General features: G+C 43.8%; 2 protein-coding genes across 2 annotated transcripts; both read left to right on the top strand.

The window, feature by feature from the left end:
• The first annotated feature begins 287 nt into the window (after positions 1-287).
• On the top strand, positions 288-13388 carry LOC123138987 (eukaryotic translation initiation factor 5-like). The gene is made up of 2 exons (XM_044558821.1): positions 288-300; positions 12283-13388. The coding sequence occupies exons 1-2, from the start codon at positions 288-290 to the stop codon at positions 13137-13139; spliced, it is 870 nt and encodes a 289-aa protein (XP_044414756.1). The 3' UTR covers positions 13140-13388.
• A 991-nt stretch (positions 13389-14379) lies between these two features.
• LOC123138986 (eukaryotic translation initiation factor 5-like) lies at positions 14380-23906 on the top strand. The gene is made up of 3 exons (XM_044558820.1): positions 14380-14492; positions 14676-14887; positions 22804-23906. Exons 1-3 carry the CDS (start codon positions 14380-14382, stop codon positions 23658-23660), a joined length of 1182 nt encoding a protein of 393 aa, XP_044414755.1. The 3' UTR covers positions 23661-23906.
• Positions 23907-24757: the final 851 nt, after the last annotated feature.

Raw genomic sequence — 24757 nt, 5'->3', positions numbered from 1 at the left:
GACACCGTGGGGTTGTATCCTCATCATTACTTTGACAGATAGACTGTAAGGGATCCCCCTAGGTATACTTGGCCATGGGCAGCCCGGCCCGGACGGCCCGACCCGACCTTGCCCACGGACCAGGCCTAGGCCTAGATTTTGAGCCCGATGGACGGGCCATGCCCGTCGTATTTGCAATTTAACAAAGAGGCCCGGCCCGAGGCCCGACGGGCTTTTTGCGTGATGGGCCGGGCTTGGGCCTGATTTTTAGGCCCGACGGTCGGGCCGGGCTGGGGCCTAGGTTTTCCATGTCGTGCTTTGGTAGGCCCAGCCCGAGGGATGGCCAGGTATACCCCTAAGAGCATTGATACGTCCATTTTGCATCATGTTTTTATATTGATATTTATCGCATTATGGGCTGTTATTACACATTATATCACAAATACTTATGCCTTTTCTCTGAAGAATGCAGACGGTTGGAATTCTGGACTTGAAAATGAGCAAATATTAAAGACCTATTCTGCACAACTCCAAAAGTCCTGAAACTTCACGGAGATCAGTTTTGGAATAAATAAAAAATATTAGGCAAAAAAAGCACCAGAGGAGGGCCACCAGCCAGCCACAACGGTGGAGGGCGTGCCCTACCCCCTGGGCGCGCCCCCTATCTTGTGGGCCCCCTGGCGGGAGCCCGACGCCCATCTTCTGCTATATGGTGTCTTTTGCCCTGGAAAAAAAAATAGGACAGAAGCGTTCGGGACGAAGCGCCGCCGTCTCGAGGCGGAACTTGGGCAGGACCAATCTAGGGCTCCAGCGGAGCTGTTCTGTCGGGGAAACATCCCTCCTGAAGGGGAAAATGATCGCCATCGTCATCACCATCGATCCTCTCATTGAGAGGGGGTCAATATCCATCAACATCTTCATCAGCACCATCTCCTCTCAAACCCTAATTCATCTCTTGTATCCGATCTTTGTCTCAAAACCTCAGATTGGCACCTGTGGGTTGCTAGTAGTGTTGATTACTCCTTGTAGCTGATGCTAGTTGGTTTATCCAGCGGAAGATTATATTTTTAGATCCTTAATGATAATTAATACTCATTTGATTATGAACATGAATATGCTTTGTGAGTAGTTACGTTTGTTTCTGAGGACATGGGAGAAGTCTTGTTATAAGTAATCATGTGAATTTGATATTCGTTCAATATTTGGATGAGATGTATGTTGTCCCTCCTCTAGTGGTGCTATGTGAACGTCGACTACATGATATTTCGTCATGATTTGGGACTAGGGGGAGGCACTGGGAAGTAATAGGTAGATGATGGGTTGCTAGAGTGACAGAAGATTAAACCCTAGTTTATGCGTTGCTTTGTAAGGGGCTGATTTGGATCCATATGTTTCATGCTATGGTTAGGTTTACCTTAATTCTTTTTTCATAGTTGCGGATGCTTGTGAGAGGGGTTAATCATAAGTGGGAGGCTTGTCCAAGGTAGGTAAGCACCCAAGCACCGGTCCACCCATATATCAAATTATCAAATTAACAAACGCGAATCATATGAGCATGATGAAAACTAGCTTTACAATAATTCTCATGTGTCCTCGAGAGCACTTTGATTTATATAAGAGTTCGTCCAGGCTTGTCCTTTGCTACAAAAAGAATTGGGCCACCTTGCTGCACCTTGTTTACTTTTATTACTTGTTACCCGTTATGAATTATCTTATCACACAACTATCTGTTACCGATAACTTCAATGCCTCCAGAGAATACCTTGGTGAAAATTGTTTGTTATTTCCTTCTGCTCTTCGTTGGGTTCGACACTCTTACTTATCGAAAGGACTATGATAGATCCCCTATACTTGTGGGTCATCAAGACTCTTTTCTGGCGTCGTTGCCGGGGAGTGAAGCGTCTTTCGTAAGTGGAATTTGATAAGGAAACATTTATATATTGTGCTGAAATTTACTATCACTTGTTACTATAGAAAATAATCCTTTGAGAGCTTGTTAGGGGTATCTTCACCTCGACCGAAAGAGCAAAAAGTTGCTCCTCAACCTACTGCACCTACTGAAAATATTTATTTTGAAATTCCTTCGGGTATGATAGTGAAACTGCTAGCTAATCCTTATACAGGAGATGGAACATTACATCCTGATATGCACCTAATCTATATGGATGAAGTTTGTGGATTATTTAAGCTTGCAGGTATGCCTGAGTATGCTGTCAAGAAGAAGGTCTTCCCTTTATCTTTGAAGGAAAATGCATTGACATGGTATAGGCTATGTGATGATATTGTATCATGGAACTACAACCGATTGAAATTGGAATTTTATCAGAAGTTTTATCCTATGCATCTGGTTCATCGTGATCAAAATTATAATTATATGTATGTATATATATATATGTATATGTATATATATACAAATGTTTCCTACAAGCAGTGGTAGTTACCATCACTTTCGTTTTGTATGTTGTATGTAGTATCTCTCGGAATCGAGAGTATGTACGTGTAGTATGTAGTATATAACAATGATTAGGTAGTATATATACTAATTTTTAGGTAGTATATACCATTTTTTGAGTATGCTCATTTTTACGTATAAATATGTACGTATTTTACAAATATAACAAAAACTATGGGCTCGTATGCAATTTTTTCATGTAACTTGCTTTGAAATATCTTAGATATAGTATATGAACATATTTAAAATAATAAAATAGTATATATAATACCACATGGTAGTATATGAGACATGTGAGGTAACCTACCACCGGGTGATAGGATGGATTATATATATATATATATATATATATATATATATATATATGTATATGTATATATATATATACATGTATATGTATATATATATATATACATATATATATATATATGTATATATATATATATATGGTTGCTAAACTAAGCCTGAGCGCATATTTCCTATTCTGCGCTCCGGTCTAACAACGCGCACCCAAGGAGCCGATAAAACAGCGCACACACCATGGTACAGCCGAACCAGCGCTCCCACCTGAACGTAAACGCCTCGCTAAACATAGTAACCCCCTCCATCCATTTACTACCAGTGGGAAATCAATGGTAAAAAAAAATGAAATTCGTGGTAAGAGACACGTGGTTAGTCTGCACACACCACTCCTATGCCTAGTTCTGCCAACTACTAAAAATAATAGAAAAACATGGTAACGACGGTGAAGATATTACTGCTAATTAGCCCACACGAATCCCACTATCATACGTAACTTTCATCGAAAGCATAGTAATGAAGGAGAAAAAGTCTGCTCATATTCTTTTGTATGGATAGTTGATTTGCTAAACAAATTTTTTTTGGCCTTTGCTTCATAGTCTGTTAATATGCAAAAATATAAAAAATCTCTGCTTCATATGGATTTTCTGTTGTGGAACGTAGTAATTTCAAAAAAATTCCTACGCACACGCAAGATCATGGTGATGATATAGCAACGAGGGGAGAGTGTTGTCTACGTACCCTCGTAGACCGAAGCGGAAGCGTTGACGCAACGTAGAGGAAGTAGTCGTACGTCCTCCGGTTCAACCGATCCAAGTACCGTTACTCCGGCACCTCCGAGTTCTTGACACGCGTACAGCTCGATGACGCACCCTCGATCTCCGATCCAGTAGAGGCGCCGAGGGGGAGTTTCGTCAGCACGACGGCATGGTGACGATCTTGATGTTCTCCTGTTGCAGGGCTTCGCCTAAGCACCGCTACAATATGACCGAGGTGTAATATCGTGTAGGGGGGCACCGCACATGGCTAAGGAACGATCAATGATCAACTTGTGTGTCCTAGGGTGCCCCCCTACCCCCGTATATAAAGGAGGGAGGGAGGAGGTGGCCGGCCCTAGGGGGGCGCGCCATGAGGAGGGGGAAACCTACTCCAAGTAGGTTTCCCTCTCTTTTCCTTATCTTATTTGGAGGGGGAAGGAAAGAGTACTAGTATTAGGAAGTAGTACTAGTAGTAGTAATAGGAAGAGGGGGAAGGAGAAAGGAAAGGGGGGGGGGCCCTCCGCAATTCGGATTGGGCTTGGGGGGGCGCGCCCCCTTCCCTTGCTCCTTCTCTCTTCCTCCTACATGGGCCCAATAAGGCCCATATACCTCCCGGGGGGTTCCGGTAACCTTCCGGGGCTCCAAACTTCTCCGGAACCTTTCCGGTGTCCAAATATATCCGTCCAATATATCAATCTTTATGTCTCGACCATTTCGAGACTCCTCGTCATGTCCGTAATCATATCCGGGACTCCGAACAACCTTCGGTACATCAAAATACATAAACTCATAATATAAATGTCATCGAAACCTTAAGCGTGCGGACCCTACGATTCGAGAACGATGTAGACATGACTGAGACACATCTCTGGTCAATAACCAATAGCGGGACCTGGATGCCCATATTGGTTCCTACATATTCTACGAAGATCTTTATCGGTCAAACCGCATAACAACATACGTTGTTCCCTTTGTCATCGGTATGTTACTTGTCCGAGATTCGATCGTCGGTATCCAATACCTAGTTCAATCTCGTTATCGACAAGTATCTTTACTCGTTCTGTAATACTTCATCTTATAACTAACTCATTAGTTACATGCTTGCAAGGCTTAGGTGATGAGCATTGCCGAGAGGGCCCAGAGATACCTCTCCGACAATCGGAGTGACAAAACCTAATCTCGAATTATGCTAACTCAACATGTACCTTCGGAGACACCTGTAGTACTCCTTTATAATCACCCAGTTACGTTGTGACGTTTGGTAGTACCCAAAGTGTTCCTCCGGTAAACGGGAGTTACACAATTCTCATAGTTACAGGAACATGTATAAGTCATGAAGGAAGCAATAGCAGAATACTAAACGATCAAGTGCTAAGCTAACGGGATGGGTCATGTCAATCACCTCATTCTCCTAATGATGTGATCCCATTAATCAAATGACAACACATGTCAATGGTTAGGAAACATAACCATCTTTGATTAATGAGCTAGTCAAGTAGAGGCATACTAGTGACTATATGTTTGTCTATGTATTCACACATGTATCATGTTTCCGGTTAATACAATTCTAGCATGAATAATAAACATTTATCATGATATGAGGAAATAAATAATAACTTTATTATTGCCTCTAGGGCATATTTCCTTTAGTCTCCCACTTGCACTAGAGTCAATAATCTAGATTACATAGTAATGATTCTAACACCCATGGAGTCTTGGTGCTGATCATGTTTTGCTCGTGAGAGAGGCTTAGTTAACGGGTCTGCAACATTCAGATCCGTATGTATCTTGCAAATCTCTATGTCTCCCACTTGGACTTGGTCCCGAATGGAATTGAAGCGTCTCTTGATGTGCTTGGTCCTCTTGTGAAATCTGGATTCCTTTGCCAAGGCAATTGCACCAGTATTGTCACAGAAGATCTTCATTGGTCCCGATGCACTAGGTATGACACCTAGATCGGAAATGAACTCCTTCATCCAGACTCCTTCATTTGCTGCTTCAGAAGCAGCTATGTACTCCGCTTCACATGTAGATCCTGCCACGACGCTTTGTTTAGAACTGCACCAACTTACAGCTCCACCATTTAATAAAAACACGTATCCGGTCTGCGATTTAGAATCGTCCGGATCAGTGTCAAAGCTTGCATCGACGTAACCATTTACGACTAGCTCTTTGTCACCTCCATATACGAGAAACATATCCTTAGTCCTTTTCAGGTATTTCAGGATGTTCTTGACCGCTGTCCAGTGATCCACTCCTGGATTACTTTGGTACCTACCTGCCAAGCTTATTGCTAAGCATACGTCAGGTCTGGTACACAGCATTGCATACATGATAGAGCCTATGGCTGAAGCATAGGGAACATCTTTCATTTTCTCTCTATCTTCTGCTGTGGTCGGGCATTGAGTTTGACTCAACTTCACACCTTGTAGCACAGGCAAGAATCCTTTCTTTGCCTGATCCATTTTGAACTTTTTCAAAATTTTGTCAAGGTATGTACTTTGTGAAAGTCCTATTAAGCGTCTTGATCTATCTCTATAGATCTTGATGCCCAATATGTAAGCAGCTTCACCGAGGTCTTTCATAGAAAAACTTTTATTCAAGTATCCCTTTATGCTATCCAGAAATTCTATATCATTTCCAATTAATAATATGTCATCAACATATAAAACTAGAAATGCTACAGAGCTCCCACTCACTTTCTTGTAAATACAGGCTTCTCCAAAAGTCTGTATAAAGCCATATGCTTTGATCACACTATCAAAACGTTTATTCCAACTCCGAGATGCTTGCACCAGTCCATAAATGGAACGTTGGAGCTTGCACACTTTGTCAGCACCTTTTGGATCAACAAAACCTTCAGGTTGCATCATATACAACTCTTCTTCTAGAAATCCATTCAAGAATGCAGTCTTGACATCCATTTGCCAAATTTCATAATCATGAAATGCAGCAATAGCCAACATGATTCGGACAGACTTAAGCATCGCTACGGGTGAGAAAGTCTCATCATAGTCAACCCCTTGAACTTGTCGAAAATCTTTTGCAACAAGTCGAGCTTTGTAGACAGTAACATTACCATCAGCGTCAGTCTTCTTCTTAAAGATCCATTTATTCTCAATGGCTTGCCGATCATCGGGCAAGTCAACCAAAGTCCATACTTTGTTTTCATACATGAATCCTATCTCAGATTTCATGGCCTCTAGCCATTTTGCGGAATCTGGGCTCATCATCACTTCCTCATAGTTCGTAGGTTCATCATGGTCTAGTAACATGACTTCCAGAATAGGATTTCCGTACCACTCTGGTGCGGATCTTACTCTGGTAGACCTACGAGGTTCAGTAGAAACTTGATCTGAAGTTTCATGATCAATATCATTAGCTTCCTCACTAATTGGTGTAGTTGTCACAGGAACCGGTTCTTGTGATGAACTACTTTCCAATAAGGGAGTAGATACAGTTATCTCATCAAGTTCTACTTTCCTCCCACTCACTTCTTTCGAGAGAAACTCCTTCTCTAGAAAGGATCCTATTTTAGCAACGAAAATCTTGCCTTTAGATCTGTGATAGAAGGTGTACCCAATTGTCTCCTTTGGGTATCCTATGAAGACACATTTCTCCGATTTGGGTTCGAGCTTATCTGGTTGAAGTTTCTTCACATAAGCATCGCAGCCCCAAACTTTGAGAAACGACAACTTTGGTTTCTTGCCAAACCACAGTTCATAAGGCGTCGTCTCAACGGATTTTGATGGTGCCCTATTTAACGTGAATGCGGCCGTCTCTAAAGCATAACCCCAAAACGATAGCGGTAAATCGGTAAGAGACATCATAGATCGCACCATATCAAGTAAAGTACGATTACGACGTTCGGACACACCATTTCGCTGTGGTGTTCCAGGTGGCGTGAGTTGCGAAACTATTCCACATTGTTTCAAATGTAAACCAAACTCGTAACTCAAATATTCTCCTCCACGATCAGATCGTAGAAACTTTATTTTCTTGTTACGATGATTTTCTACTTCACTCTGAAATTCTTTGAACTTTTCAAATGTTTCAGACTTGTGCTTCATCAAGTAGATATACCCATATCTGCTCAAATCATCTGTGAAGGTGAGGAAATAACGATATCCGCCACGAGCCTCAACATTCATCGGACCACATACATCTGTATGTATGATTTCCAACAAATCTGTTGCTCTCTCCATAGATCCGGAGAACGGTGTTTTGGTCATCTTGCCCATGAGGCACGGTTCGCAAGTACCAAGTGATTCATAATCAAGTGATTCCAGAAGTCCATCAGTATGGAGTTTCTTCATGCGTTTTACACCGATATGACCTAAACGGCAGTGCCACAAATATGTTGCACTATCATTATAAACTCTGCATCTTTTGGCTTCAACATTATGAATATGTGTATCACTACTATCGAGATTTAATAAAAATAGACCACTCTTCAAGGGTGCATGACCATAAAAGATATTACTCATATAAATAGAACAACCATTATTCTCTGATTTAAATGAATAACCGTCTCGCATCAAACAAGATCCAGATATAATGTTCATGCTCAACGCAGGCACCAAATAACAATTATTCAGGTCTAAAACTAATCCCGATGGTAGATGTAGAGGTAGCGTGCCGACCGCGATCACATCGACTTTGGAACCATTTCCCACGCGCATCGTCACCTCGTCCTTAGCTAATCTTCGCTTAATCCGTAGTCCCTGTTTCGAGTTGCAAATGTTAGCAACAGAACCAGTATCAAATACCCAGGTGCTACTGCGAGCATTAGTAAGGTACACATCAATAACATGTATATCACATATACCTTCGTTCACTTTGCCATCCTTCTTATCCGCCAAATACTTGGGGCAGTTTCGCTTCCAGTGTCCAGTCTGCTTGCAGTAGAAGCACTCAGTTTCAGGCTTAGGTCCAGACTTGGGTTTCTTCACTTGAGCAGCAACTTGTTTGCCGTTCCTTTTGAAGTTCCCCTTCTTCTTCCCTTTGCCCCTTTTCTTGAAACCAGTGGTCTTGTTGACCATCAACACTTGATGCTCCTTTTTGATTTCTACCTCCGCGGCTTTCAGCATCGCGAAGAGCTCGGGAATAGTCTTGTTCATCCCTTGCATATTATAGTTCATCACAAAGCTCTTGTAGCTCGGTGGCAGTGATTGGAGAATTCTGTCAATGACGCTATCATCCGGAAGATTAACTCCCAGTTGAATCAAGTGATTATTATACCCAGACATTTTGAGTATATGCTCACTGACAGAACTGTTCTCCTCCATCTTGCAGCTGTAGAACTTACTGGAGACTTCATATCTCTCAATCCGGGCATTTGCTTGAAATATTAACTTCAACTCTTGGAACATCTCATATGCTCCATGACGTTCAAAACGTCGTTGAAGACCCGGTTCTAAGCCGTAAAGCATGGCACACTGAACTATAGAGTAGTCATCAGCTTTGCTCTGCCAGACGTTCTTAACGTCGTCAGTTGCATCAGCAGCAGGCCTGGCACCCAGCGGTGCTTCTAGGACGTAACTCTTCTGTGCAGCAATGAGGATAATCCTCAGGTTACGGACCCAGTCCGTGTAATTGCTACCATCATCTTTCAACTTTGCTTTCTCAAGGAACGCATTAAAATTTAACGGAACAATAGCACGAGCCATTTATCTACAAACAAACATAGACAAGAAAAATACTATCACGTACTAAGTTCATGATAAATTTAAGTTCAATTAATCATATTACTAAAGAACTCCCACTTAGACAGACATCTCTCTAGTCATCTAAGTGATTACGTGATCCAAATCAACTAAACCATGTCCGATCATCACGTGAGATGGAGTAGTTTCAATGGTGAACATCTCTATGTTGATCATATCTACTATATGATTCACGCTCGACCTTTCGGTCCCCGTGTTCCGAGGCCATATCTGTATATGCTAGGCTCGTCAAGTATAACCTGAGTATTCCGCGTGTGCAACTGTTTTGCACCCGTTGTATTTGAACGTAGAGCCTATCACACCCGATCATCACGTGGTGTCTCAGCACGAAGAACTTTTGCAACGGTGCATACTCAGGGAGAACACTTCTTGATAATTAGTGAGAGATCATCTTAAAATGCTACCGTCAATCAAAGCAAGATAAGATGCATAAAGGATAAACATCACATGCAATCAATATAAGTGATATGATATGGCCATCATCATCTTGTGCTTGTGATCTCCATCTTCGAAGCACCGTCGTGATCACCATCGTCACCGGCGTGACACCTTGATCTCCATCGTAGCATCGTTGTCGTTACGCCATCTATTGCTTCTACGACTATCGCTACCGCTTAGTGATAAAGTAAAGCAATTACAGGGCGTTTGCATTTCATACAATAAAGCGACAACCATATGGCTCCTGCCAGTTGCCGATAACTTCGGTTACAAAACATGATCATCTCATACAATAAAATATAGCATCATGTCTTGGCCATATCACATCACAACATGCCCTGCAAAAACAAGTTAGACGTCCTCTACTTTGTTGTTGCACATTTTACGTGGTTGCTACGGGCTTAAGCAAGAACCAATCTCACCTACGCATCAAAACCACAACGATAGTTTGTCAAATAGACTCCGTTTTAACCTTCACAAGGACCGGGCGTAGCCACACTCGGTTCAACTAGAGTGAGAGAGACAGACACCCGCCAGCTACCTTTAAGCACGAGTGCTCATAACGGTGAAACCAGTCTCGCGTAAGTGTACGCGTAATGTCGGTCCGGACCGCTTCATCTCACAATACCGCTGAACCAAAGTATGACATGCTGGTAGGCAGTATGACTTATATCGTCCACAACTTACTTGTGTTCTACTCATGCATATAACATCAACACATAAAACCTAGGCTCGGATGCCACTGTTGGGGAACGTAGTAATTTCAAAAAATTTCCTACGCACACGCAAGATCATGGTGATGATATAGCAACGAGGGGAGAGTGTTGTCTACGTACCCTCGTAGACCGAAGCGGAAGCGTTGACGCAACGTAGAGGAAGTAGTCGTACGTCCTCCGGTTCAACCGATCCAAGTACCGTTACTCCGGCACCTCCGAGTTCTTGACACGCGTACAGCTCGATGACGCACCCTCGATCTCCGATCCAGCAGAGGCGCCGAGGGGGAGTTTCGTCAGCACGACGGCGTGGTGACGATCTTGATGTTCTCCTGTTGCAGGGCTTCGCCTAAGCACCGCTACAATATGACCGAGGTGTAATATCGTGTAGGGGGGCACCGCACACGGCTAAGGAACGATCAATGATCAACTTGTGTGTCCTAGGGTGCCCCCCTACCCCCGTATATAAAGGAGGGAGGGAGGAGGTGGCCGACCCTAGGGGCGCGCCATGAGGAGGGGGAAACCTACTCCAAGTAGGTTTCCCTCTCTTTTCCTTATCTTATTTGGAGGGGAAAGGAAAGAGTACTAGTATTAGGAAGTAGTACTAGTAGTAGTAATAGGAAGAGGGGGAAGGAGAAAGGAAAGGGGGGGCCGACCCCCCAAGCCCAATTCGGATTGGGCTTGGGGGGGCGCGCCCCCTTCCCTTGCTCCTTCTCTCTTCCTCCTACATGGGCCCAATAAGGCCCATATACCTCCCGGGGGGTTCCGGTAACCTTCCGGGGCTCCAAACTTCTCCGGAACCTTTCCGGTGTCCAAATATATCCGTCCAATATATCAATCTTTATGTCTCGACCATTTCGAGACTCCTCGCATGTCCGTAATCATATCCGGGACTCCGAACAACCTTCGGTACATCAAAAATACATAAACTCATAATATAAATGTCATCGAAACCTTAAGCGTGCGGACCCTACGGTTCGAGAACGATGTAGACATGACTGAGACACATCTCTAGTCAATAACCAATAGCGGGACCTGGATGCCCATATTGGTTCCTACATATTCTACGAAGATCTTTATCGGTCAAACCGCATAACAACATACGTTGTTCCCTTTGTCATCGGTATGTTACTTGTCCGAGATTCGATCGTCGGTATCCAATACCTAGTTCAATCTCATTATCGACAAGTATCTTTACTCGTTCTGTAATACTTCATCTTATAACTAACTCATTAGTTACATGCTTGCAAGGCTTAGGTGATGAGCATTGCCGAGAGGGCCCAGAGATACCTCTCCGACAATCGGAGTGACAAAACCTAATCTCGAATTATGCTAACTCAACATGTACCTTCGGAGACACCTGTAGTACTCCTTTATAATCACCCAGTTACGTTGTGACGTTTGGTAGTACCCAAAGTGTTCCTCCGGTAAACGGGAGTTACACAATTCTCATAGTTACAGGAACATGTATAAGTCATGAAGGAAGCAATAGCAGAATACTAAACGATCAAGTGTTAAGCTAACGGGATGGGTCATGTCAATCACCTCATTCTCCTAATGATGTGATCCCATTAATCAAATGACAACACATGTCAATGGTTAGGAAACATAACCATCTTTGATTAATGAGCTAGTCAAGTAGAGGCATACTAGTGACTATATGTTTGTCTATGTATTCACACATGTATCATGTTTCCGGTTAATACAATTCTAGCATGAATAATAAACATTTATCATGATATGAGGAAATAAATAATAACTTTATTATTGCCTCTAGGGCATATTTCCTTAATTTTCCACATACAACTCATGCATTAGTTGAGTAGCCAATAGTAATTAGTTCACAAAAGATGTAGTAACTGAATTACCACCCTTTGTTTGCACCTTTGAGTAGCTAATATAATTAACTCATATAGGAGTGGACAAGGACAAGGACAAGAAAGCTATGCGAAGGGCTGAGAAGGAGCGACTCAAGGAAGGTCAGCCTGCTGATGAGGAGATGAAGAAACTCAAGAAGGATGGGAAGAAGAAAGGTGCTGCATCCAAGGACAGCACTGCAAAACGTGTTGCTGCAAAGAAAAATGCTACCACTGATGGTTCTGATGAAGAACATGCAATCTCGCCAACTTACAGTCAAGGTGCTCACTTTGCGGCTGCTGCAGACGACGACGACGACGATGATGACGTGGAGTGGCAGACTGACACGTCAGCAGAGGCTGCGAGAAAGCACATGGAGGAGCAGCTGAGTGCGGCGACTGCCGAGATGGTCATGCTTGCCACCGAAAAGGCAGAGAATAAGAAGAGGAAGAAACAGGCCAAAATGACTCCATATGATGAACTGGTCGAGGAGATCAAGGCCAGCTTGGGCAATGCCGCCACTCCTGCTCAGATCAAGGCCGTGCTGTCCTCCTCAACCCTCCCCGCCAAGGACGCGATGCACGCCCTCTTTGAGGCGCTCTTCCATGGTGCGGGCAAGGGGTTTGCAAAGGATGTCAAGAAGAACAATGACTACCTTGCTGCTGCCGTGCCTGATGAAGGGGCCCAGATGCTGCTGCTCCAGGCCATCGAGGCGTTCTGCGGCAAGTGCAGCGCCGAGGCCCTGAAGGAGGTGCCGGTGGTCCTGAAATGCCTGTATGACGGCGACGTCCTCGAGGAAGAAGCCATTGTCCAGTGGTACGTTGAAGCTGTTGCTGCCGGCAAGGTCTCCCAGGTTGTGAAGAATGCCAGGCCGTTTGTGGTCTGGCTCCAGGTCGCCGAAGCGGACGAGGAGTGAAGAGGCCGTGCCCGTTTGATCCCGTTTATACGCTTTCTTTTTCTACCGCCTACTTGCTTTAGGTATCTTTTGATTGTGTTTGAATTTTCCATTTTTTGGATCAGTATTTTAAGTGTCAGACGTTAAAACACTTGTTGTCATCATTGATTCAGTGTTGAGTCGGTTAAAATATTTCTTATAACAAATTATGTCTTTTGATAGTGCTTGAAGTGTCCATTTTTGGACCAGTATTTGAAGTGACAGTCGTATGCCTCGTTTCCTGCATCCGCTGTGTCCTGTTTTCAACTGTTTCTTATAAAAAATTATTCAGAATTTGTAGTTGCCCTTGTTTTCCAAAATTATGCTTGCATTTACGGTTGTAACAATGGTGCCGTTTACTCTGCTGTTGCTAAGGGCATGTACAATGGTTGATAAGATAGTCTTATCTTAAGTTTTGCATGTAAATTAGAGATGACAAAAAAACATGTTTATAATGGGTCATCTCTTAGCCTTATCTTCAATAATTAGTTGTTCCTAAAAACATGGTGAGACAAATTGTGCTAAGAGATATCTCTTGTCTTCTCTTAAATAAGAGAAGACAAACCTTCTCTTATGATTTCTCTCTCCTCCACCTCATCATTTATCCTACGTGGCACCCTTAAGATAGAACCATTGTACATGCCCTAAATGTAGTAAATAAGTTGTTGAACATTTGTAAGAGCATCTTCAATAGATGGTCCAAATTTTGACGGTCTAAAACAGAAGATGTAATATGGACTGCCATATGGTGCGTTTTGGAGCTCCGAAAAATGCTCAACTCCAACAAATGATCCAAATTGGAGATGTAAAAAAAAGAGCAACTCCAATAAATGATCCAAAATGAAGATTAAAACGACCAACTACTACTTCATCTCAACATAGTTCAAACATGAAATTCAACATAGTTTCATACACAAATTCAACTACTACTACTACTACTAGATGAAACTACTCCTTGTCGTTCGAGTTGCAGAACTGCTTCCAGAACTCGTCCTTGGTCGGGTCATCGCACCCCTCGTCCTCCTCCTCGGAGTCACCCCAGTCCTCATCCGACAACTCGATAGGGATCACAGTCGAGGGGCCGGCCTCGTCCTCCTCCTATACCCCCTTCTTTTTCGCCTCGATGTCGCGCTTCTAGTAGTGCTCCAGCTCGGCCTGGACGTACTGCGGATGCTCTCGCGCAAACCGAGCCATCGCTGCCTCATCGTTCTTGCCGGGTGTGATGACAACCGCCAGTCTCTTCTTTGCCTTCTTCGCCGGCATCTCCTCCATCCGGATGCCCTGCGTCACGAGCCACTCCGCCACCGCCTGGGACTCGATCTGCGGGAAGTTGAGGTCCGTCTTCGGCCGTCCGGCATGCCACACCGCCACGTCGTAGGCACGCACGGCATCATCGGCGGTGGGATACGTGCCGAGCTACCAACGCCACCCTGCGTCAGAGAACTCCACTCCGAACTTCCCGGAGTGCTTCTCCCTCACGCCGAAGAAACCGTACTTGCCCTTCGGCGTCTTCTTCAGCGTCATCAGGGAGCAAGCGGCGGACGGACCGGAGGCGGAGGCGGCCGGAGAGGAGGCAGACGGAGCGGCGGCAGGCGGCGACCCAGGCGGGGTGGAATCAGCGGTGGGGGTCTGGATCTACGGTGGCCCGGCGTCGGAGAGCTGTGGCGGGGCGGCGGCCGAGCGGGGAGCTGCGGCGGCGGGCGGGCAGAAGGGAATGAAGTGGCAGTTGGGCGTTTGGCGGGCGGCCGCGGTTTTGGACCAGTTGCATCTCGTGATGTAAATTTGCATCACAAAGTTTTCAATTTTACATCACCGGAAGGCCGCAGTCCAATTTTTTTACATATGGACCGTCTGTTGGAGCAGCGTTTTTTGCCCCAAACGGTTCAAAACTTAGGTATTTTTACATTTGGACCATCTATTGGAGATGCTCTAAGTAGACCACAAGTATTGTGTGGTGATGTCACTTGTGTAACCTGTATTAGTTCCGAGAGCAGGAAAGAGAAGTATTCCCTCCATCCAATCCAATAATATAAGACCGCTTTTGACAAACTTGACGAGCCTAGCATTAGCATGTACAGACATGGTCTCGGAACACTGGCGACCAAAAGATCGAACATGAGTCATATAGTAGATATGATCAACATAAAGATGTTCACCATTAAAGACTACACTCTAAAAAAGCTCTTATATTATGGAACGGAAGAAGTACATCTTTTGTTATAACCAAAATAAATAAATACTACACTGTAGCACCGTGAATCTCCTTGTTTCACATTCATCATCTCCTTGTCCTCTGTAGAGCAGGAAAGACGAGTACAAGGCAGACTGACCGACACACAAGTAATAAAATAGCCATCGTCCCCTTGTTTTTGGTGCCACCCAACCTTCCACTACCACCTCGCGCGTAAGCTGCCACTCGCACGCATCGACAGGGGCGGAGCCAGGATTTGAGCATAGGGGGGTGAAGATGGCAACAACAATACATGGCACAAAAGATATAGAATAGCACGTAAATATACCATATGGTTTGTTTTCAGTTTTAGCTTATTCGGAAGTTTTACTTTGTGCCACAATATTTTGAGTAGGACTTTGCATTCCAATCAAGCAGAACACCTCCTCAATCAGATTAAAAATTTGGTACTAGAGTGATGCTTAATTATTTTCTCTTTATTCTTGAAGCATAACAAACTTCAAAATAATAAATAGACTTCTAACCGGTCTTTTAGATTTTGTGTTATGCGATTCCATGTTAATAGCCCATTACAAGTGGCAACTTAATGCTACGTTGTTCTAAAAAACTAAAGGGTACGTGATACTTAGTCCCCGCTGGATTCTGCTGGTGGTTAAGCTGTCGCTCATGTTCAGTCAAGACAGACTTAGATTCAGTTAACAGACGGACTAGATCAAGTGCAATTATGAAGATCCAATGGCTCACATTCGCTCGCCTACTTACTACTCCCTCCGTTCCTAAATATAAATCTTTCTAGAGATTTTACTATGAACTACATGCAGATGTATATAGACATAGTTTAGAGTGTAGATTCACTCATTTTACTTCGTATGTAGTCTATATTGAAATCCCTAAAAAGACTTATATTTAAGAATGGAGGGAGTATATCGTGTCACCGTCCCTTTTGTACTGCATTTTTTCTACCGTTGTCGGGCTATATAAAAGCCGGCACCGTGGGGTTGTATCCTCATCATTACTTTGACAGATAGACTGTAAGGGATCCCCCTAGGTATACTTGGCCATGGGCAGCCCGGCCCGGACGGCCCGACCCGACCTTGCCCACGGACCAGGCCTAGGCCTAGATTTTGAGCCCGATGGACGGGCCATGCCCGTCATATTTGCAATTTAACAAAGAGGCCCGGCCCGAGGCCCGACGGGCTTTTTGCGTGATGGGTCGGGCTTGGGCCTGATTTTTAGGCCCGACGGTCGGGCCGGGCTGGGGCCTAGGTTTTCCATGTCGTGCTTTGGTAGGCCCAGCCCGAGGGATGGCCAGGTATACCCCTAAGAGCATTGATACGTCCATTTTGCATCATGTTTTTATATTGATATTTATCGCATTATGGGCTGTTATTACACATTATATCACAATACTTATGCCTTTTCTCTGAAGAATGCAGACGGCTGGAATTCTGGACTTGAAAATGAGCAAATATTAAAGACCTATTCTGCACAACTCCAAAAGTCCTGAAACTTCACGGAGATCAGTTTTGGAATAAATAAAAAATATTAGGCAAAAAAAGCACCAGAGGGGGGCCACCAGCCAGCCACAAGGGTGGAGGGCGTGCCCTACCCCCTGGGCGCACCCCCTATCTTGTGGGCCCCCTGGCGGGAGCCCGACGCCCATCTTCTGCTATATGGTGTCTTTTGCCCTGGAAAAAAAATAGGATAGAAGCGTTCGGGACGAAGCGCCGCCGTCTCAAGGCGGAACCTGGGCAGGACCAATCTAGGGCTCCAGCGGAGCTGTTCTGCCGGGGAAACATCCCTCCTGAAGGGGAAAATCGTCGCCATCGTCATCACCATCGATCCTCTCATTGAGAGGGGGTCAATATCCATCAACATCTTCATCAGCACCATCTCCTCTCAAACCCTAATTCATCTCTTGTATCCGATCTTTGTCTCAAAACCTCAGATTGGCACCTGTGGGTTGCTAGTAGTGTTGATTACTCCTTGTAGCTGATGCTAGTTGGTTTATCCAGCGGAAGATTATATTTTTAGATCCTTAATGATAATTAATACTCCTCTGATTATGAACATGAATATGCTTTGTGAGTAGTTACGTTTGTTTCTGAGGACATGGGAGAAGTCTTGTTATAAGTAATCATGTGAATTTGATATTCGTTCAATATTTGGATGAGATGTATGTTGTCCCTCCTCTAGTGGTGCTATATGAACGTCGACTACATGATATTTCGTCATGATTTGGGACTAGGGGAAGGCATTGGGAAGTAATAGGTAGATGATGGGTTGCTAGAGTGACAGAAGATTAAACCCTAGTTTATGGGTTGCTTTGTAAGGGGCTGATTTGGATCCATATGTTTCATGCTATGGTTAGGTTTACCTTAATTCTTTTTTCATAGTTGCGGATGCTTGCGAGAGGGGTTAATCATAAGTGGGAGGCTTGTCCAAGGTAGGTAAGCACCCAAGCACCGGTCCACCCATATATCAAATTATCAAATTAACAAACGCGAATCATATGAGCATGATGAAAACTAGCTTTACAATAATTCTCATGTGTCCTCGAGAGCACTTTGATTTATATAAGAGTTCGTCCAGGCTTGTCCTTTGCTACAAAAAGAATTGGGCCACCTTGCTGCACCTTGTTTACTTTTGTTACTTGTTACCCGTTATGAATTATCTTATCACACAACTATCTGTTACCGATAACTTCAATGCCTCCAGAGAATACCTTGGTGAAAATTGTTTGTTATTTCCTTCTGCTCTTCGTTGGGTTCGACACTCTTACTTATCGAAAGGACTATGATAGATCCCCTATACTTGTGGGTCATCAAGACTCTTTTCTGGCGTCGTTGCCAGGGAGTGAAGCATCTTTCGTGAGTGGAATTTGGTAAGGAAACATTTATATAGTGTGCTGAAATTTACTATCACTTGTTACTATGGAAAATAATCCTTTGAGAGCTTGTTAGGGGTATCTTCACCTCGACCGGAAGAGCAAAAAGTTGCTCCTCAACCTACTGCACCTACTGAAAATATTTATTTTGAAATTCCTTCGGGTATGATAGTGAAACTGCTAGCTAATCCTTATACAGGAGATGGAACATTACATCCTGATATGCACCTAATCTATATGGATGAAGTTTGTGGATTATTTAAGCTTGCAGGTATACCTGAGTATGCTGTCAAGAAGAAGGTCTTCCCTTTATCTTTGAAGGAAAATGCATTGACATGGTATAGGCTATGTGATGATATTGTATCATGGAACTACAACCGATTGAAATTGGAATTTTATCAGAAGTTTTATCCTATGCATCTGGTTCATCGTGATCAAAATTATAATTATATGTATGTATATATATATGTATATGTATATATGTACAAATGTTTCCTACAAGCAGTGGTAGTTACCACCACTTTCGTTTTGTATGTTGTATGTAGTATCTCTCGGAATCGAGAGTATGTACGTGTAGTATGTAGTATATAACAATGATTAGGTAGTATATATACTAATTTTTAGGTAGTATGTACCATTTTTTGAGTATGCTCATTTTTACGTATAAATATGTACGTATTTTACAAATATAACAAAATCTATGGGCTCGTATGCAATTTTTTCACTTGAGCAGCAACTTGTTTGCCGTTCCTTTTGAAGTTCCCCTTCTTCTTCCCTTTGCCCCTTTTCTTGAAACCAGTGGTCTTGTTGACCATCAACACTTGATGCTCCTTTTTGATTTCTACCTCCGCGGCTTTCAGCATCACGAAGAGCTCGGGAATAGTCTTGTTCATCCCTTGCATATTATAGTTCATCACAAAGCTCTTGTAGCTTGGTGGCAGTGATTGGAGAATTCTGTCAATGACGCTATCATCCGGAAGATTAACTCCCAGTTGAATCAAGTGATTATTATACCCAGACATTTTGAGTATATGCTCACTGACAGAACTGTTCTCCTCCATCTTGCAGCTGTAGAACTTATTGGAGACTTCATATCTCTCAATCCGGGCATTTGCTTGAAATATTAACTTCAACTCTTGGAACATCTCATATGCCCCATGACGTTCAAAATGTCGTTGAAGACCCGGTTCTAAGCCGTAAAGCATGGCACGCTGAACTATAGAGTAGTCATCAGCTTTGCTCTGCCAGACGTTCTTAACGTCGTCAGTTGCATCAGCAGCAGGCCTGGCACCCAGCGGTGCTTCCAGGACGTAACTCTTCTGTGCAGCAATGAGGATAATCCTCAGGTTACGGACCCAGTCCGTGTAATTGCTACCATCATCTTTCAACTTTGCTTTCTCAAGGAACGCATTAAAATTTAACGGAACAATAGCACGAGCCATCTATCTACAAACAAACATAGACAAGCAAAATACTATCAGGTACTAAGTTCATGATAAATTTTAAGTTCAATTAATCATATTACTAAAGAACTCCCACTTAGACAGACATCTCTCTAGTCATCTAAGTGATTACGTGATCCAAATCAACTAAACCATGTCCGATCATCACGTGAGATGGAGTAGTTTCAATGGTGAACATCTCTATGTTGATCATATCTACTATATGATTCATGCTCGACCTTTCGGTCCCCGTGTTCCGAGGCCATATCTGTATATGCTAGGCTCGTCAAGTATAACCTGAGTATTCCGCGTGTGCAACTGTTTTGCACCCGTTGTATTTGAACGTAGAGCCTATCACACCCGATCATCACGTGGTGTCTCAGCACGAAGAACTTTCGCAACGGTGCATACTCAGGGAGAACACTTCTTGATAATTAGTGAGAGATCATCTTAAAATGCTACCGTCAATCAAAGCAAGATAAGATGCATAAAGGATAAACATCAGATGCAATCAATATAAGTGATATGATATGGCCATCATCATCTTGTGCTTGTGATCTCCATCTTCGAAGCACCGTCGTGATCACCATCGTCACCGGCGTGACACCTTGATCTCCATCGTAGCATCGTTGTCGTTACGCCATCTATTGCTTCTACGACTATCGCTACCGCTTAGTGATAAAGTAAAGCAATTACATGGCGTTTGCATTTCATACAATAAAGCGACAACCATATGGCTCCTGCCAGTTGCCGATAACTTCGGTTACAAAACATGATCATCTCATACAATAAAATATAGCATCATGTCTTGGCCATATCACATCACAACATGCCCTGCAAAAACAAGTTAGACGTCCTCTACTTTGTTGTTGCAAATTTTACGTGGCTGCTACGGGCTTAAGCAAGAACCAATCTCACCTACGCATCAAAACCACAACGATAGTTTGTCAAATAGACTCCGTTTTAACCTTCACAAGGACCGGGCGTAGCTACACTCGGTTCAACTAAAGTGAGAGAGACAGACACCCGCCAGCCACCTTTAAGCACGAGTGCTCGTAACGGTGAAACCAGTCTCGCGTAAGCGTACGCGTAATGTCGGTCCGGGCCGCTTCATCTCACAATACCGCTGAACCAAAGTATGACATGCTGGTAGGCAGTATGACTTATATCGTCCACAACTTACTTGTGTTCTACTCATGCATATAACATCAACACATAAAACCTAGGCTCGGATGCCACTGTTGGGGAACGTAGTAATTTCAAAAAATTTCCTACGCACACGCAAGATCATGGTGATGATATAGCAACGAGGGGAGAGTGTTGTCTACGTACCCTCGTAGACCGAAGCGGAAGCGTTGACACAATGTAGAGGAAGTAGTCGTACGTCTTCCGGTTCAACCGATCCAAGTACCGTTACTCCGGCACCTCCGAGTTCTTGACACGCGTACAGCTCGATGACGCACCCTCGATCTCCGATCCAGCAGAGGCGCCGAGGGGGAGTTTCGTCAGCATGACGGCATGGTGACGATCTTGATGTTCTCCTGTTGCAGGGCTTCGCCTAAGCACCGCTACAATATGACCGAGGTGTAATATCGTGGAGGGGGGCACCGCACACGGCTAAGGAACGATCAATGTTCAACTTGTGTGTCCTAGGGTGCCCCCCTACCCCCGTATATAAAGGAGGGAGGGAGGAGGTGGCCGACCCTAGGGGGGCGCGCCATGAGGAGGGGGAAACCTACTCCAAGTAGGTTTCCCTCTCTTTTCCTTATCTTATTTGGAGGGGGAAGGAAAGAGTACTAGTATTAGGAAGTAGTACTAGTAGTAGTAATAGGAAGAGGGGGAAGGAGAAAGGAAAGGGGGGGCCGACCCCCCAGCCCAATTCGGATTGGGCTTGGGGGGGCGCGCCCCCTTCCCTTGCTCCTTCTCTCTTCCTCCTACATGGGCCCAATAAGGCCCATATACCTCCCGGGGGGTTCCGGTAACCTTCCGGGGCTCCAAACTTCTCCGGAACCTTTCCGGTGTCCAAATATATCCGTCCAATATATCAATCTTTATGTCTCGACCATTTCGAGACTCCTCGTCATGTCCGTAATCATATCCGGGACTCCGAACAACCTTCGGTACATCAAAATACATAAACTCATAATATAAATGTCATCGAAACCTTAAGCGTGCGGACCCTACGGTTCGAGAACGATGTAGACATGACTGAGACACATCTCTAGTCAATAACCAATAGCGGGACCTGGATGCCCATATTGGTTCCTACATATTCTACGAAGATCTTTATCGGTCAAACCGCATAACAACATACGTTGTTCCCTTTGTCATCGGTATGTTACTTGTCCGAGATTCGATCGTCGGTATCCAATACCTAGTTCAATCTCATTATCGACAAGTATCTTTACTCGTTCTGTAATACTTCATCTTATAACTAACTCATTAGTTACATGCTTGCAAGGCTTAGGTGATGAGCATTGCCGAGAGGGCCCAGAGATACCTCTCCGACAATCGGAGTGACAAAACCTAATCTCGAATTATGCTAACTCAACATGTACCTTCGGAGACACCTGTAGTACTCCTTTATAATCACCCAGTTACGTTGTGACGTTTGGTAGTACCCAAAGTGTTCCTCCGGTAAACGGGAGTTACACAATTCTCATAGTTACAGGAACATGTATAAGTCATGAAGGAAGCAATAGCAGAATACTAAACGATCAAGTGCTAAGCTAACGGGATGGGTCATGTCAATCACCTCATTCTCCTAATGATGTGATCCCATTAATCAAATGACAACACATGTCAATGGTTAGGAAACATAACCATCTTTGATTAATGAGCTAGTCAAGTAGAGGCATACTAGTGACTATATGTTTGTCTATGTATTCATACATGTATCATGTTTCCGGTTAATACAATTCTAGCATGAATAATAAACATTTATCATGATATGAGGAAATAAATAATAACTTTATTATTGCCTCTAGGGCATATTTCCTTCATTTTCCACATACAACTCATGCATTAGTTGAGTAGCCAATAGTAATTAGTTCACAAAAGATGTAGTAACTGAATTACCACCCTTTGTTTGAACCTTTGAGTAGCTAATATAATTAACTCATATAGGAGTGGACAAGGACAAGGACAAGAAAGCTATGCGAAGGGCTGAGAAGGAGCGACTCAAGGAAGGTCAGCCTGCTGATGAGGAGATGAAGAAACTCAAGAAGGATGGGAAGAAGAAAGGTGCTGCATCCAAGGACAGCACTGCAAAACGTGTTGCTGCAAAGAAAAATGCTACCACTGATGGTTCTGATGAAGAACATGCAATCTCGCCAACTTACAGTCAAGGTGCTCACTTTGCGGCTGCTGCAGACGATGACGACGACGATGATGACGTGGAGTGGCAGACTGACATGTCAGCAGAGGCTGCGAGAAAGCACATGGAGGAGCAGCTGAGTGCGGCGACTGCCGAGATGGTCATGCTTGCCACCGAAAAGGCAGAGAATAAGAAGAGGAAGAAACAGGCCAAAATGACTCCATATGATGAACTGGTCGAGGAGATCAAGGCCAGCTTGGGCAATGCCGCCACTCCTGCTCAGATCAAGGCCATGCTGTCCTCCTCAACCCTCCCCGCCAAGGACGCGATGCACGCCCTCTTTGAGGCGCTCTTCCACGGTGCGGGCAAGGGGTTTGCAAAGGATGTCAAGAAGAACAATGACTACCTTGCTGCTGCCGTGCCTGATGAAGGGGCCCAGATGCTGCTGCTCCAGGCCATCGAGGCGTTCTGCGGCAAGTGCAGCGCCGTGGCCCTGAAGGAGGTGCCGGTGGTCCTGAAATGCCTGTATGACGGCGACGTCCTCGAGGAAGAAGCCATTGTCCAGTGGTACGTTGAAGCTGTTGCTGCCGGCAAGGACTCCCAGGTTGTGAAGAATGCCAGGCCGTTTGTGGTCTGGCTCCAGGTCGCCGAAGCGGACGAGGAGTGAAGAGGCCGTGCCCGTTTGATCCCGTTTATACGCTTTCTTTTTCTACCGCCTACTTGCTTTAGGTATCTTTTGATTGTGTTTGAATTTTCCATTTTTTGGATCAGTATTTTAAGTGTCAGACGTTAAAACACTTGTTGTCATCATTGATTCAGTGTTGAGTCGGTTAAAATATTTCTTATAACAAATTATGTCTTTTGATAGTGCTTGAAGTGTCCATTTTTGGACCAGTATTTGAAGTGACAGTCGTATGCCTCGTTTCCTGCATCCGCTGTGTCCTGTTTTCAATTGTTTCTTATAAAAAATTATTCAGAATTTGTAGTTGCCCTTGTTTTCCAAAATTATGCTTGCATTTACGGTTGTAACAATGGTGCCGTTTACTCTGCTGTTGCTAAGGGCATGTACAATGGTTGATAAGATAGTCTTATCTTAAGTTTTGCATGTAAATTAGAGATGACAAAAAAACATGTTTATAATGGGTCATCTCTTAGCCTTATCTTCAATAATTAGTTGTTCCTAAAAACATGGTGAGACAAATTGTGCTAAGAGATATCTCTTGTCTTCTCTTAAATAAGAGAAAACAAACCTTCTCTTATGATTTCTCTCTCCTCCACCTCATCATTTATCCTACGTGGCACCCTTAAGATAGAACCATTGTACATGCCCTAAATGTAGTAAATAAGTTGTTGAACATTTGTAAGAGCATCTTCAATAGATGGTCCAAATTTTGACGGTCTAAAACAGAAGATGTAATATGGACTGCCATATGGTGCGTTTTGGAGCTCCGAAAAATGCTCAACTCCAACAAATGATCCAAATTGGAGATGTAAAAAAAAGAGCAACTCCAATAAATGATCCAAAATGAAGATTAAAACGACCAACTACTACTTCATCTCAACATAGTTCAAACATGAAATTCAACATAGTTTCATACACAAATTCAACTACTACTACTACTAGATGAAACTACTCCTTGTTGTTCGAGTTGCAGAACTGCTTCCAAAACTCGTCCTTGGTCGGGTCATCGCACCCCTCGTCCTCCTCCTCGGAGTCACCCCAGTCCTCATCCGACAACTCGATAGGGATCACAGTCGAGGGGC

The sequence above is a fragment of the Triticum aestivum genome, chromosome 6B (genome assembly GCF_018294505.1).
Source record: "Triticum aestivum cultivar Chinese Spring chromosome 6B, IWGSC CS RefSeq v2.1, whole genome shotgun sequence".
NCBI lineage: Eukaryota > Viridiplantae > Streptophyta > Magnoliopsida > Poales > Poaceae > Triticum > Triticum aestivum.
The sequence above is the reverse complement of the archived record's forward strand: the minus strand, read 5'-3'. Positions and strand labels throughout refer to the sequence as shown.

Bases quoted from the DNA above. Each gene is read 5' to 3' on its own strand.
- LOC123138986 (XM_044558820.1), top strand. From the start codon at position 14,380: ATGACAACCGCCAGTCTCTTCTTTGCCTTCTTCGCCGGCATCTCCTCC. The intron at 14,493-14,675 runs GTCCGTCTTCGG...CGTCTTCTTCAG, and splicing joins TCGATCTGCGGGAAGTTGAG to CGTCATCAGGGAGCAAGCGG. The intron at 14,888-22,803 runs GCGTTTGGCGGG...TAACTCATATAG, and splicing joins GGGAATGAAGTGGCAGTTGG to GAGTGGACAAGGACAAGGAC.